The 12,128-nt window shown below is 40.9% G+C and overlaps 1 protein-coding gene across 4 annotated transcripts; it reads right to left on the bottom strand.

Annotated features, from left to right (window-relative positions):
• Positions 1–1,320: 1,320 nt before the first annotated feature.
• Positions 1,321–11,976, bottom strand: LOC123997842 (nucleoside diphosphate-linked moiety X motif 17-like). 4 transcript variants are annotated; one of them, XM_046302444.1, is made up of 9 exons: positions 10,787–11,976; positions 10,523–10,636; positions 3,454–3,570; positions 3,115–3,298; positions 2,961–2,986; positions 2,704–2,796; positions 2,436–2,534; positions 2,185–2,321; positions 1,321–1,930 (listed from the first exon to the last, which is right to left on the bottom strand). In XM_046302444.1, the coding sequence occupies exons 2-9, from the start codon at positions 10,631–10,633 to the stop codon at positions 1,840–1,842; spliced, it is 858 nt and encodes a 285-aa protein (XP_046158400.1). In that variant the 5' UTR covers positions 10,634–10,636; positions 10,787–11,976; the 3' UTR covers positions 1,321–1,839. The 4 variants fall into 4 exon arrangements, with proteins under 4 accessions (XP_046158400.1, XP_046158398.1, XP_046158399.1 ...); XM_046302442.1 differs by having other exon boundaries at positions 1,322–2,011; positions 10,787–11,891; XM_046302443.1 differs by lacking the exons at positions 10,523–10,636; positions 10,787–11,976 and adding an exon at positions 5,797–6,293 and having other exon boundaries at positions 1,323–2,011.
• Between the last annotated feature and the right edge of the window lie 152 nt (positions 11,977–12,128).

The raw sequence follows: 12,128 nt of genomic DNA, 5'->3' as shown, positions 1-12,128 counted from the left end.
CGGTCTAACAAAACATTATTCAAGCATGTAGATGTACGTACTGGTAGAACCATACACCCATGCATATGTGCAATGCTTCTTTAGCCAACAGAGTCAACCTATTCTAATAATACCATCAAGAAAATAAGTCAATGTCTTTGCATTTGGGCCAATATGACAAAAGTTGTCTTTCAATTGTCAATGGAAAAAGGTCAAATCCACTTGTGAAGATATGCAGACACAAATGCATTAGTGGTAATGAATAGGTCACTGAGTCACTCTCATGTAACTTACAAACAAAAAAGTGACAGACTATGACGATAGGACAAATCTAGACAATATAACATACAGTAATATCACATCACCAATACAGACAATACGCTGGCAAGGAAATGTGGCATCAAGACTTGATTATACGTTGAATGCCCTGCCACATACTTGCCCACTGGAATGCCCAGTTCCCACTATTGGCACAGAGGGTGTGGTGCTCCTAATACTGACAACAAGTCCGATTACCTCTGCATGGTAAAAGCCAGGACAGTTTGGGAAAAATGGGATAGTTCAGGATCTGATGAAGATTATGCTCCCAACTCTTTCCATCTGAATGTTATTCCTAGTGACATTGAAATGTAATGACTTATGATGAATTAGAGGAAACAAAAACCCTTCCAATTTTTTACTGTGGATTCTGACTTGTAGATGTTGTGAAATGTGTCCCTAATTTAATGCACCAATTCTAGTCACTTAGTTAAGTAGTTACTGTAGAAAACGGTTTTACATTTCATTATTACACCCCACCCCATACCCCTCCACCATTTAACATTCAAGATTTTGCTTTGAAATTGGCCGATTTGCGTTCAAATGTCACGCATTGCTTCAGATCAACCATGAGACTGCAACGCAGTAACAGTAGCTGTTAAATCCTACATAAACAGCTGACACACCAAGACTGCTTTACAAAGGCAGCCCAATTTTGATTATTATTTTGTCCACTAATTGGTCTTTGGAACAATCAGCTCTGAAAAATATCTGACGTGATTGGTTAAAGACCAAATTGGTGGGGAAAAGATCAGAATTGGGCTGCATGTCTAAATGCAGCCAAAGAACATGACACACACGCCTTCCACTTATGACATATAAAAATGAGGTCTTTAAATGCGAATTATTGAATCACTGCAAACAATAAATATTAGATATCTTCAGTTGAAAGTACAATACCATATTTATGTGTTTATCTTTACAATGAAGACCTAACCTAACTGACTTGAGACCTAACTTCTGTCTGACTATAGTAAAAAAGTAAATATGCTGGTTGAGGAAAATAATTACATTTAGAAAAATGTAAATATTTTTATACATTTTTATTTAATCAGGCGAGTCAGTTAAGAACACATGATTTACAAGTCAAGATAATTATGTAAACTTAAATCAGAATTCTGATTGTTTTGCGCATGTTTCCAAATGTGAAATCACTGTGTAGGCTATGCATTGCCATCTTGTGGCTCGAAGGCGCAAATGGAATATAATGATCATAAAAGCATCTGCAGTATAAATCCACTTTGTTCATAACATTTCATCACTAACAACAACACCCTTGCAATAAAAACTGTTCTTACGCACAACATTGATAGCTCATGCAAAGCCCTCAAACAGCCATATTAAGACTTGTAGGTGTTGCTGTAGATATTAAAGGGACAGATCACCCAAAGTTCATTATTGGTTAATACGTACAAGATTTTTTGAAAGATGATAGTTCACTTTAGGTGACCTTCACCGGTTAAGGCAAACTCCCGGAAGTGATGTCATCCTCCAGGAAGTCACTTCATCACAGGGCTAGACGTCCAGGTTTAGTGAAGACAGTTAACATCGGGTCCCCTGTCCCTCCAGGTTCTTAAGCCAGAGCTCCAGGGCATATTTGGTACCAGTGCTGACCCGCTCCACATCCTCTCCGCTATTCGGGGCCCGGTTACACAAAACAGACAATGGCAAAATTGACTCACTGAGCCCACCTTCCGGAGAGACCTCCGATACACTGCAGAACCAACACCACAGAAACAAAATGCCAAAATTGTTAAGAGGAATGCAATTAAATAATGTCAGAGGAAATTAGCCCAGTAAAAAAAAAATTCACATACACTTATCAATGGTACACTATATAATCTATTGTTTATGTTTTGAGTGCATTACTTTGTGGATGTGATATACCTTATGGTTGTAGCCAGGCCCTCCAACGGAGTCACAGAACCCTCCTCTCCGTCCACGGCGGACACGATGGCCTTGACCAGCGAGGCGTCCACCCACAGACAACCACTGACCTCAGCAGGCTTGGGGTGCAGAGAGGCCTAGAACAAATATAGTCTTTAGTGTCAGAGGCCTTGGCTTTGTATGCCTTTAATGATGACAGACAGACGGACGGACGGACGGACAGACAGACAGACAGACAATGAGGCAAATACCTGGAGCTGCTGGTGTGTGAGGGAGGTGTTTAGGAGCATGTAAGTGACCACATGGTGCCTCTGCGGCATCCCTCTGCTCAGCATGGGTGGGAAAACTGACTGTGAAGAGAAACAGAACATAAGCAAACAGGACTGTCAGACAAATCAGAATGTATCAAATGTATGTGGAATTGTGGCCAGTAGATTTTTTTCTAATGCATTTACATATTATTATTATTTAATACACTATTCCCTGGAAATGTGATGTGCAGTGGCAGTGATTTCCCACCTCCCAGAGCCCCAGCAGCTGAGCTGAGACGTCTCCAGGGTCCAGCTTCAGTCCTGTCTCCTCCCTCAGCTCCCTCAGCCCTGCGTCCAGGAGCTGACAAACAAGAGAGATATGAGGCAAACACACACACCATGCTTGATTGAAGGGAATTGACCCCAGATACCACGAGGGTGTTGAAACCACAGGCAAAGACACTTATGAGGAATAATCCATTTTATCTTCCACTGTTTAATAGCTATAGCAACTAGAAACTTTACCCTCTCATCCAGTTCCACATGGCCACCTGAAAAAAAGAAAACAAATCACCCTTTCAATATCAGGAAACGCTAAGTTTAATTGGGTAACCCAAAGTGTCGCCCTATGGAATGCTATTTCATTTTGAAAGGTTACTTCCGCAAAATGATGCCATACCTGGTGGAACCCACACATTGGGGAAAATGCGGAGACTGGCCGCCCGTCGAGTTAACAACACCTTCTGATTGGCTGACTGCAGAAGAATAGCAACCCCCACATCCACTCCGCGGCTCTGAACATCCAATGGGATTGCAGCTGCCTCTGCGACAGACAGATACTTGAAGGGGCAAAAGGTTGCCCTCTGAGAAATAAATATTAACCAAATAAACTCAAACATTTTCCATTATACTTTTTTTTCAGTCAACCAACAATTATTTGTATGGGATGTGGCTACAACCGATAAAACGATTAAACCTATAATTTTATTAAATTGAATGTATTCCGTTGAGCCATTACCTTTAGAGGAATTCCTCTCCCCTTCTCGCAGTCACACAGTATAAAGCGATTGTTCTCCAAAGAACACTTCACCTCCACCTCATCATCAAGAGTCTCTGTAAAATGACCTGTTATGCTCTAACAGAAAATGAAGTGGTAAAAAAAAACTGTTGCATAATTCACCTCATATAACAACCTTTGAAAATTCGGCAACTACAATAAAGGCTAACCATTTACCTAAATTACTTGATTTCAATGTATTTTGGGGGGGGAAAGTACTGGGCCTGGTATGGGTCCATTCAGTCATTGTTTTTTGGTTATCAATATACAAATCCTGATTATGGATGGCAATCTTTGGCCCATAGATTAAGGAAATATAAACTATACAGTGGGGAGAACAAGTATTTGATACACTGCCGATTTTGCAGGTTTTCCTACTTAGAAAGCATGTAGAGGTTGGTAATTATTATCACAGGTACACTGTGAGAGACATAATCTAAAACAAAAATCCAGAAAATCACATTGTATAATTTTTAAGTAATTAATTTGCAAATTTGAGTTTGCTATTCACAAGAAGCATTGCCTGATGTGAACCATGCCTTGAACAAAAGAGATGTTAGAATACCTAAGATTAAGAATAGTTGACTTGCATAAGCTGGAAAGGGTTACAAAAGTATCTCTAAAAGCCTTGATGTTCATCAGTCCACGGTAAGACAAATTGTTTATAAATTGAGAAAGTTCAGAACTGTTGCTACTCTCCCTAGGAGTGGCCATCCTGCAAAGATGACTGCAAAAGCACAGCGCAGCATGTTCAATGAGGTTAAGAAGAATCCTAGAGTGTCAGCTGAAGACTTACAGAAATGTCTGGAACATGCTAACATCTCTGACAAGTCTATGATACGTAAAACACTAAACAAGAATGGTGTTCGTGGGAGGACACCACAGAAGAAGTCGCTCTGGATAAGAGCGTCTGCTAAATGACTTAAATGTAAATGTAAGAAGCCACTGCTGTCCCAATATTGCTTAACTAAAACAGTTTTGTAAAAAGGAATGTTCCAAAATTCCTCCTGACTATTGTGCAGGTCTGATCCGCAACCACAAAAAAATGTTTGGTTGAGGTTATTGGAGAGTCAACCAGTTATTGAATCCAAGATTTCACATACTTTTCCCACCCTGCACTGTGTTTGCAATAAAGACATGAAAACATATAATTGTTTGTGTTATTCGTTTAAGCAGACTCTTTGTCTATTGGTGTGACCTAGATGAAGATCAGATCAAATTATGACCAATTTATGCAGAAATCCAGGTATTTCCAAAGGGTTCACCTACTTTTTCTTGCCACTGTAAGTGTTGTTATTGTGAAGTGGAAACGTCTAGGAGCAACAACAGCTCAGCGGCAAAGTGGTAGGCCACACAAGCTCATAGAATGGGACTGCCGAGTGCTGAAGCAGTGTGTAAAAAATCGTCAGTCCTAAGTTGCAACACTCACTACCTAGTTCCAAAATGCCTCTGGAAGCAAAGTCAGAACTGTTCGCCGGGAGCTTCATGAAATGGATTTCCATGGCTGAGCAGCCGCACAAAAGCCTAAATTCACCAATCGTCGGCCGGAGTGGTGCAAAGCTTGCCACTCGGGAGCAGTAGAAATCCATTCTCTGGAGTGATGAATCACACTTCACCATCTGGCAGTCTGACAGATGAATCTGGGTTTGGCGGCTACCAGGAGAACGCTACCTGACCCAAAGCATAGTGCCAACTAGAAAGTTCGGAGGAGGAATAATGGTCTGGGGCTGTTTTTCATGGCTTGGGCTAGGCCCCTTAGTTCCAGTGAAGGGAAATCTTAATGCTACAGCATACAATTACATTCCAGATGATTATGTGCTTCCAACTTTGTGGCAACAGTTTGAGGAAGGCCCTGTCCTGTTTCAGCATGCCAAATTTTGATGACAATGACAATGCTCCAGTGTATAAAGGGAGATCCATACAGAAATAGTTTGTCGAGATCAGTGTGGAAAAACTTGACTGGCCAGCAGAGCCCTGACCTAAACCCCACCAAACTGCTTTGGGATGAATTGGAAAGCCGACTGGGGGGCACAAACTCCATAGTAATGCCCATGATTTTGCAATTAGATGTTTGATGTGAAGTTGTCCACATACTTCTGGTCATGTAGTGTATATGTACAGTATTATTGTTTTATTTTGTATTTAACCTTTTATTTAATTTGGGTGACCTACCCCTTTAAAATGGTACTGCAGTAAAACCAAACACTAACATAGGACCTCGTTTTCATAAATTCCACGTGACATTGGCATTTGGCTAGTGTTGATGTGACAACAAAGCAAAAACATAGCACATGCACAACTAACCTGTACAAAACGGGCACATTGCGGTGCGACATTATTCTTCGACAGATGAACCAGTATTTTCGTGACTTTTTCCATGGTTGTCAATTATTCTCCTTATTGATAGATACAGTAGTTTAATGCAGGTGACAGTTGTCTAGCCTGATTTACAAAACAATTTGTAAAATAATCCTGCGAGCGATAACAAATCTGATAGCAATATAAGAATGGCAATGCACGTTAGCTAGCTAGCTAATATTGCCACATTACACATTTGTTCAAATGAGTAGCGCAATTGACATCCCACTGCAGTTCACTGAAGTATTGACAACCAATATAACTCTATTGCTAGCCGTTATTCTGATCAATTCCCAAACTGTATTAGCCAACTATCCAGTGGGCTCCTGCCTTGTTAGCTAGGTGGACGGTACATGCAACAAAATTGTTTCCTGCCCACTGATCTTCTTAGCTTCTATGGCTGGCTGTCATGTCCAAGGAATATAAACACAAATGTACACGTAGCTAGCTACCTACATTCATTGGCTACATCGAAATCACATGTGGCTCTTCTTCTTCTTCTTCAGTTTATACATGGCGGTTCGCAACCAACTTTAATGTTCTTTACCGCAACAAACTGGACTGGAGTGTGGACCAGAGAAAAGGAAAGTCTAAAAACTCTAAATCTACCAACTATTCTCATCTCCTGAAAATTCCACCCCAAAAACATATTTTGGTATTTTTGTTCCTTAGTCCATTGTTGATATCAAAATGCGTTGCATGTCATCACTAAGGTTTTAAAGATATACAGTATAACTTTCACAATACAGAAATACAGCTGATATGATGCATTATAAATCATATGATGGAAAAGACAGCATCTCTGATAGTCTGTATTTTGAAAGAATGCTGACAATGTTTTTTTTTAAATGACTAATGAAACCAATACGGAAAGATGTTGGTTTTGGGTGTAGTTTTCCTTTAAGGAAACTAACATAATTAAATACTACATCCCCTGAAGATTTTCTCAGCTATTACCTTAAGCTTGACCCTTCTATACCATTGTAGCTCAGTTGGTAGAGCATGGTGCTTGTAATGCCATGGTAGTGGGTTTGATTCCCTGGACCACGCATACATAAAATGTATGCGCGAATGACTAATTTGCTTTAGATAAAAGCATCTGCTAAATGGCATATATTATATATTTGCCCTTAAATCTGATAACAATCCCTCCCATTGTGAAATAACCCGTTTTCCACTGTCTCCATCTTCTCATGACAGTGATCACACCCAGTCAGATGTTTTGTACTGTTGAGGTTTGTGTGTCCCAGAGTCTTGTGATACCTTGTTCATCCCTGCCCTCACACTTTCCTGGATCTTACACAGGAGTCTTCCCTTTCCCTCCCTATTCCACAACTCTTGTCATGTGTTTTTAATGCTATTCTATCCCCCCCCAAGTCAGGCAAGCCCGAGTCAAGTCTCAAGTCCTAAACTTTGAGTTGAGTCCTTAACAAGTCATAATGTGCTCTTCACCAAATGTAATACCATTTCATATTTTTAACAAGAGTAATAGTTAGTATATTACATTTACGCAAATCATGAATGCTTTTAAAAATATATATATTTATTACTTTCCAAATAAACTTTCGATCGACTATCGAGGATCGCTATGGGGCGCAATCGGGCGATGTAAGCTTGTACACAATCACCCAACCTTAACGCACACGCAAACACACACACACACACACACACACACACACACACACACACACACACACACACACACACACACACACACACACACACACACACACACACACACACACACACACACACACACACACACACACACACTCTCTGTGTGTGGTTACAGTAGGCTAACATATGTCAATGGTTTTAGGAACTGCAGTAACATCAGGCAGGATTTAGGCTACCAATTGCCTAGCCAGTTGGTGCTCAATCTTGGGTGCAATGATCAAGTTCCTGCACTGACTGACTGTGTGGAGGCTCATTGATTAAATGTTACATTAAGTTATATATAGCTGTCAGCTATATTCGCCACGAATTATCGTTCTTTGTGCAGCTCAAAAATGTTGAACAAAGTTGTTGCGCCTCCATCTGTAATTTTCTTCCCGCATGTTTTGCAAGTTGGAATCTGTTTTTTTGTTGATACAGCGAAGTCTTTATATCCGAACATAATCATTTTGGGTATCATCTTTCCAAGGGCTTCGTCTGAATTCACCCACCGATGTTCCTCTGCACTGCCACACACAACTTTTTCTCAGTTGGCACAATTGATTGGCTGCTGTCCGATTCAAATTGTTATCGGTTAAATGAAGAGTTGATGCGCTGCACATTTTTTTAAATAGCATAATGTTAAATATTTGGGCTTGGGGAGGGTATCAAGTCAGGTTGAGTCAAAAGGGTCAAGGCCAAGTTAAGTGACGAGTCATTGGTGTTAAAGTCAAAGTCGAGTTGCAAGTCATCATATTTGTGAATCGAGTCTGACTCGAGTCCAAGTCATGTGACTCAAGTCCACACCTCTGGTTTTCTCAACTGAGAACTTGAAGCCCCACCTGTGGGACTACTGTTCAACTTCTCTGATCCTTCTTGAACTCTCCTGACTTTATGGGGAATATTTCTCCCTATCTTCCACAGTGCCCTGTCGTCCGCAAACAAAGACCTCCCAATATCTGTTCTCCCTGAGAGAATACATAATCAATTATAATGGAGAACAACAAAAAACGAATCACACTTCCTTGGGAGGGTAGCATTATCTACCTCATAACTTTGACACTGAGCTCCCCATCTACCAAACACGTGGCACTGTGGCAGAGATCTGTATATAATGACGAGATGCTCATGTCACCGCCCTAACAATGGGAGTCGTTATCCCAAAGGCAGGAAGGCAGGCGACAAATTTATGTAAAGAATTAACCAATAGAAACGTGTTGGCCTTATTTTGGACAGATTTTGGCGAGAGTGAAACCTCTAGCTTCGCCTCTTCCTCTATGACTGTGGTTGCACCCATGTGCCGCCCCATTCAGTGTAGTATTGATCCAGTAGGTGGCGCCAAAGACCAATATTATTTTGAAGATGCTTCAGTAAAATAAACCTGCTTAAAATAAACCATTTGAAAAACACAACTAAACAGTTAAAATCTACTGATACCAATAATGTAAGGTATATCTATGTGAGATCTAATGTATTTAAGAATGAGATGGATTTGATTTGATTTAAGTTTTAGCTCCCGAGAGGCGCAGCGGTCTAAGAGTGCAAGAGGCGTCACTACAGTCCCTGGTTCGAATCCAGGCTGTATCACATCCGGCCGTAATTGGCCCAGCGGTAAGACGTCATTGTAAATAATAATTAGTTCAAAAAATTATGCATTCATCACGTAAACAGCGCAGTTTAAGTATAATGTTTCTCAATCCACCATATACGCCTATGTCGCACTTCCGCATCTGCGATGAAAAGTGACAGAGCTAGCTAGAGAAGTGTTTGTCAGATCATGAGACATCCCGAAAATCGGTCTTCTCACAAAATCGTCTGTAGCGTCCGATTATTATTATTTTTTAAATAATGTTTGACCCCTCTATGGAAAGATAAGACTTTCACGATGATATTCTCCGTTTTGTTCTATGACCCCCATAATCTTACTGCCTATCTGCCAACTTTTGTTTGTCAACTGTTTGGGCTACACACTAATATCACCCCTCTGTGGAAAGGTGAGTCTCACAAACGCGTACATGTGTTATTTTGCTTTAGGATACCCACAGGCCTCACAAGACTCGTCTGAAGGTCACCAGTACCACTTTTAAAAAATTATGTAAGTATATATGGACACTGTTTAGTGCCAAAAATAAGCAGTTAAGTACATGCACAAATAAATACAAATAATAAATGTTCCTGATATTTGTTATAGCTCTCAGATATAGGTCAGACAGTTAAGAACAAACTTTCTTTAGATTTTTTGGGGGGGACTATCTATTGTTCCGTGTAGTGAATTTGTTATTCAATGCATTTCTATGGGCCAAATACAATTTTCCATCAAATATTTTATATATAATATATTTTGGGGGATTCTTCCAGGTGTCTTAAGATTCCAAATCAAATAGCTAAATGATCCTTGGTATGACCTTAAAATAATTGTATATAGCTTAGTAGAAATCCAAAGCGATTTAACTTAATGTCCTAATTAGGTAAGACAACCACATATGACAGTCATTGTAAGTTAAACTTTACTCCGCGAAGCAGCTTTCATCTGAATCAGTATTAGTAAGAAAACACAAGTACAAGTGTTTTAGTGCAAGAAAGGCAAGCATAACAGTAAGGTATTTGTTTTTTCCCTCTTTTTTTTCTTGCCACTAGGCCAAAGATTTGCCCTTTATCATCATGTCTGACTGTTTCATGGCAGTGTCACCACTGTGGTGACTTCACTCTGAGTGCCAGGGGAGCACAGGGGGGTCTACAGTGCTGCTGGGAACACACAGAGGGGTGTCAGTCTGAGGGACCTGAGCAGGGAGGAGAGGGACATATCTAATCTTAGTGAATCTAGTCACCTAATCAGACAGTGACAACAAGGCTGCGTTTAGACTGGCAGCCCAATTCTGATATTTTTTCCACTAATTGGTCTTTTGACCAATCACATCAGATCTTTTCACATCAGATATTTTTCAGAGCTGATCTGATTGGTCAAAAGACCAATTAGTGAGAAAAAAAAATGGGTTGGTTGTGAGGAGATGGTTCTTACCTCTGGGTGGTCGGTACCCATGGTGCACAGCCCATACGTGATAACCATCACACTGATCAGCATCTCCAGCACCAAGAAACCAATCAGAATGCCCAGCATGCCATTGATCATGAGCTTCACAGGAAGGAAGCCATACAGAGACACAACAGAGGAGACATTTACACACCACACCAGCATCATAGTCATGTTATCAGATGCAGCAACATAGAGCGAATCTACATCGGGCCTTTGCTTGAATTCAGTGGTATTGAAGAAAATACCTACCACAGTGTCTCAGTAGAAATTGGAGTAGGGGTGATCCTCTTTGCAGGGGTATTTGACCAGTTTGTATGGTGTATGCTTGGACATACTGTCACGACTCGCACCAAAGGTGGCTCCTCTGCCTGTTCGGGCGGCGCTCAGCGGTCGTCGTCACCGGTCTACTAGCTGCCACTGATCCCTTTTCCCTTTTCTGTTTGTTTTGTCTTATTGGTTTCACCTGTTTCTTGTTTTGGTTTTTAGTTGGGCTATTTAAGCCGGTAAGGCCCACCTGCTCTTTGTGAGGGCTTATTTTCCCCCTGTTGTTTCTGTGTGGTAGTGCGTTTCAGTTTTTTTTTTCCCGGACTGTTTAGGTCCTGGTTTTGGGCCGGGAGTTTATATGCGCCCTGTATTGGCGTGTACTATTTTCTCTGTGCCGGAGATTAACGCATTGTTCTGTACCTTCTGCCACCTGCGCCTGACTCCACACCCACTACGCATAAGTGCGTCACACATACAGTGCATTCGGAAAGTTCCTGGGGCCCAGTGTTCCTCCAAAGGCATCTGTTGTGACAACTGCAAGGTGGGCAAGCCTCTCTCCCTCTGGCTCCTTCACTGGACCAGCGGAACTGGAACTTTTTAAAAGCAACAGAGAATACTTCCCTGGACAAAGGATTCCTATATACTGCAAGCCCAAAACCCACCATGGTGAATATCGCAGTCATTACATTCAGTGAGACATTTTACTTCACCTGTGGAAACAGAGGCGACATACTCTTAAAGAAAACACAAATATATTTCCCTTGGTTGACTAATTGACTAAGGGGTTGACTGATCTTGAACCCAGAACCAAATCGACTACTTGATTACACATGGTATAAGGGGTTGACAGCAGTTGGTTGAGTTAACAGTTGTTGAACTAGACACAACCCTAGGTGCCAGCCTCTGAATGCCATCTAAACAGCTTTCTCCTACTTTCCCAGAAGTACTATATGTGGGGTGAATGCCAGCATATACAAGAGTAATTCCACTAAGGAGGACCTATGGGATAAATAACAACATCGTGAACTTTAGAGACAGATCACATACACAATATGTGGAAGTGGCGTTGAACAATGCACGTGGCATGAATACAAATAGCACAGTTCCAATTTCTTTTTAGTTTAACCTAAAAGACAACTGATCAATATATAGCTCATCCATCCTCCAACAATAAACATGACAAAGACATCTCTTTTAAAGAAACTGTTCAGCTGAAAAAGATTCCCAGCCATGGAGACCGTTAGCAGCCCCAATGATCATCTCAAACACCTTAGAAGTGTGTAGAGTGAGAAAGAGACATAAAACAAAATGTATGAACCGATTAGAC

The sequence above is a fragment of the Oncorhynchus gorbuscha genome, linkage group LG15 (assembly GCF_021184085.1).
Source record: "Oncorhynchus gorbuscha isolate QuinsamMale2020 ecotype Even-year linkage group LG15, OgorEven_v1.0, whole genome shotgun sequence".
NCBI lineage: Eukaryota > Metazoa > Chordata > Actinopteri > Salmoniformes > Salmonidae > Oncorhynchus > Oncorhynchus gorbuscha.
The sequence above is the reverse complement of the archived record's forward strand: the minus strand, read 5'-3'. Positions and strand labels throughout refer to the sequence as shown.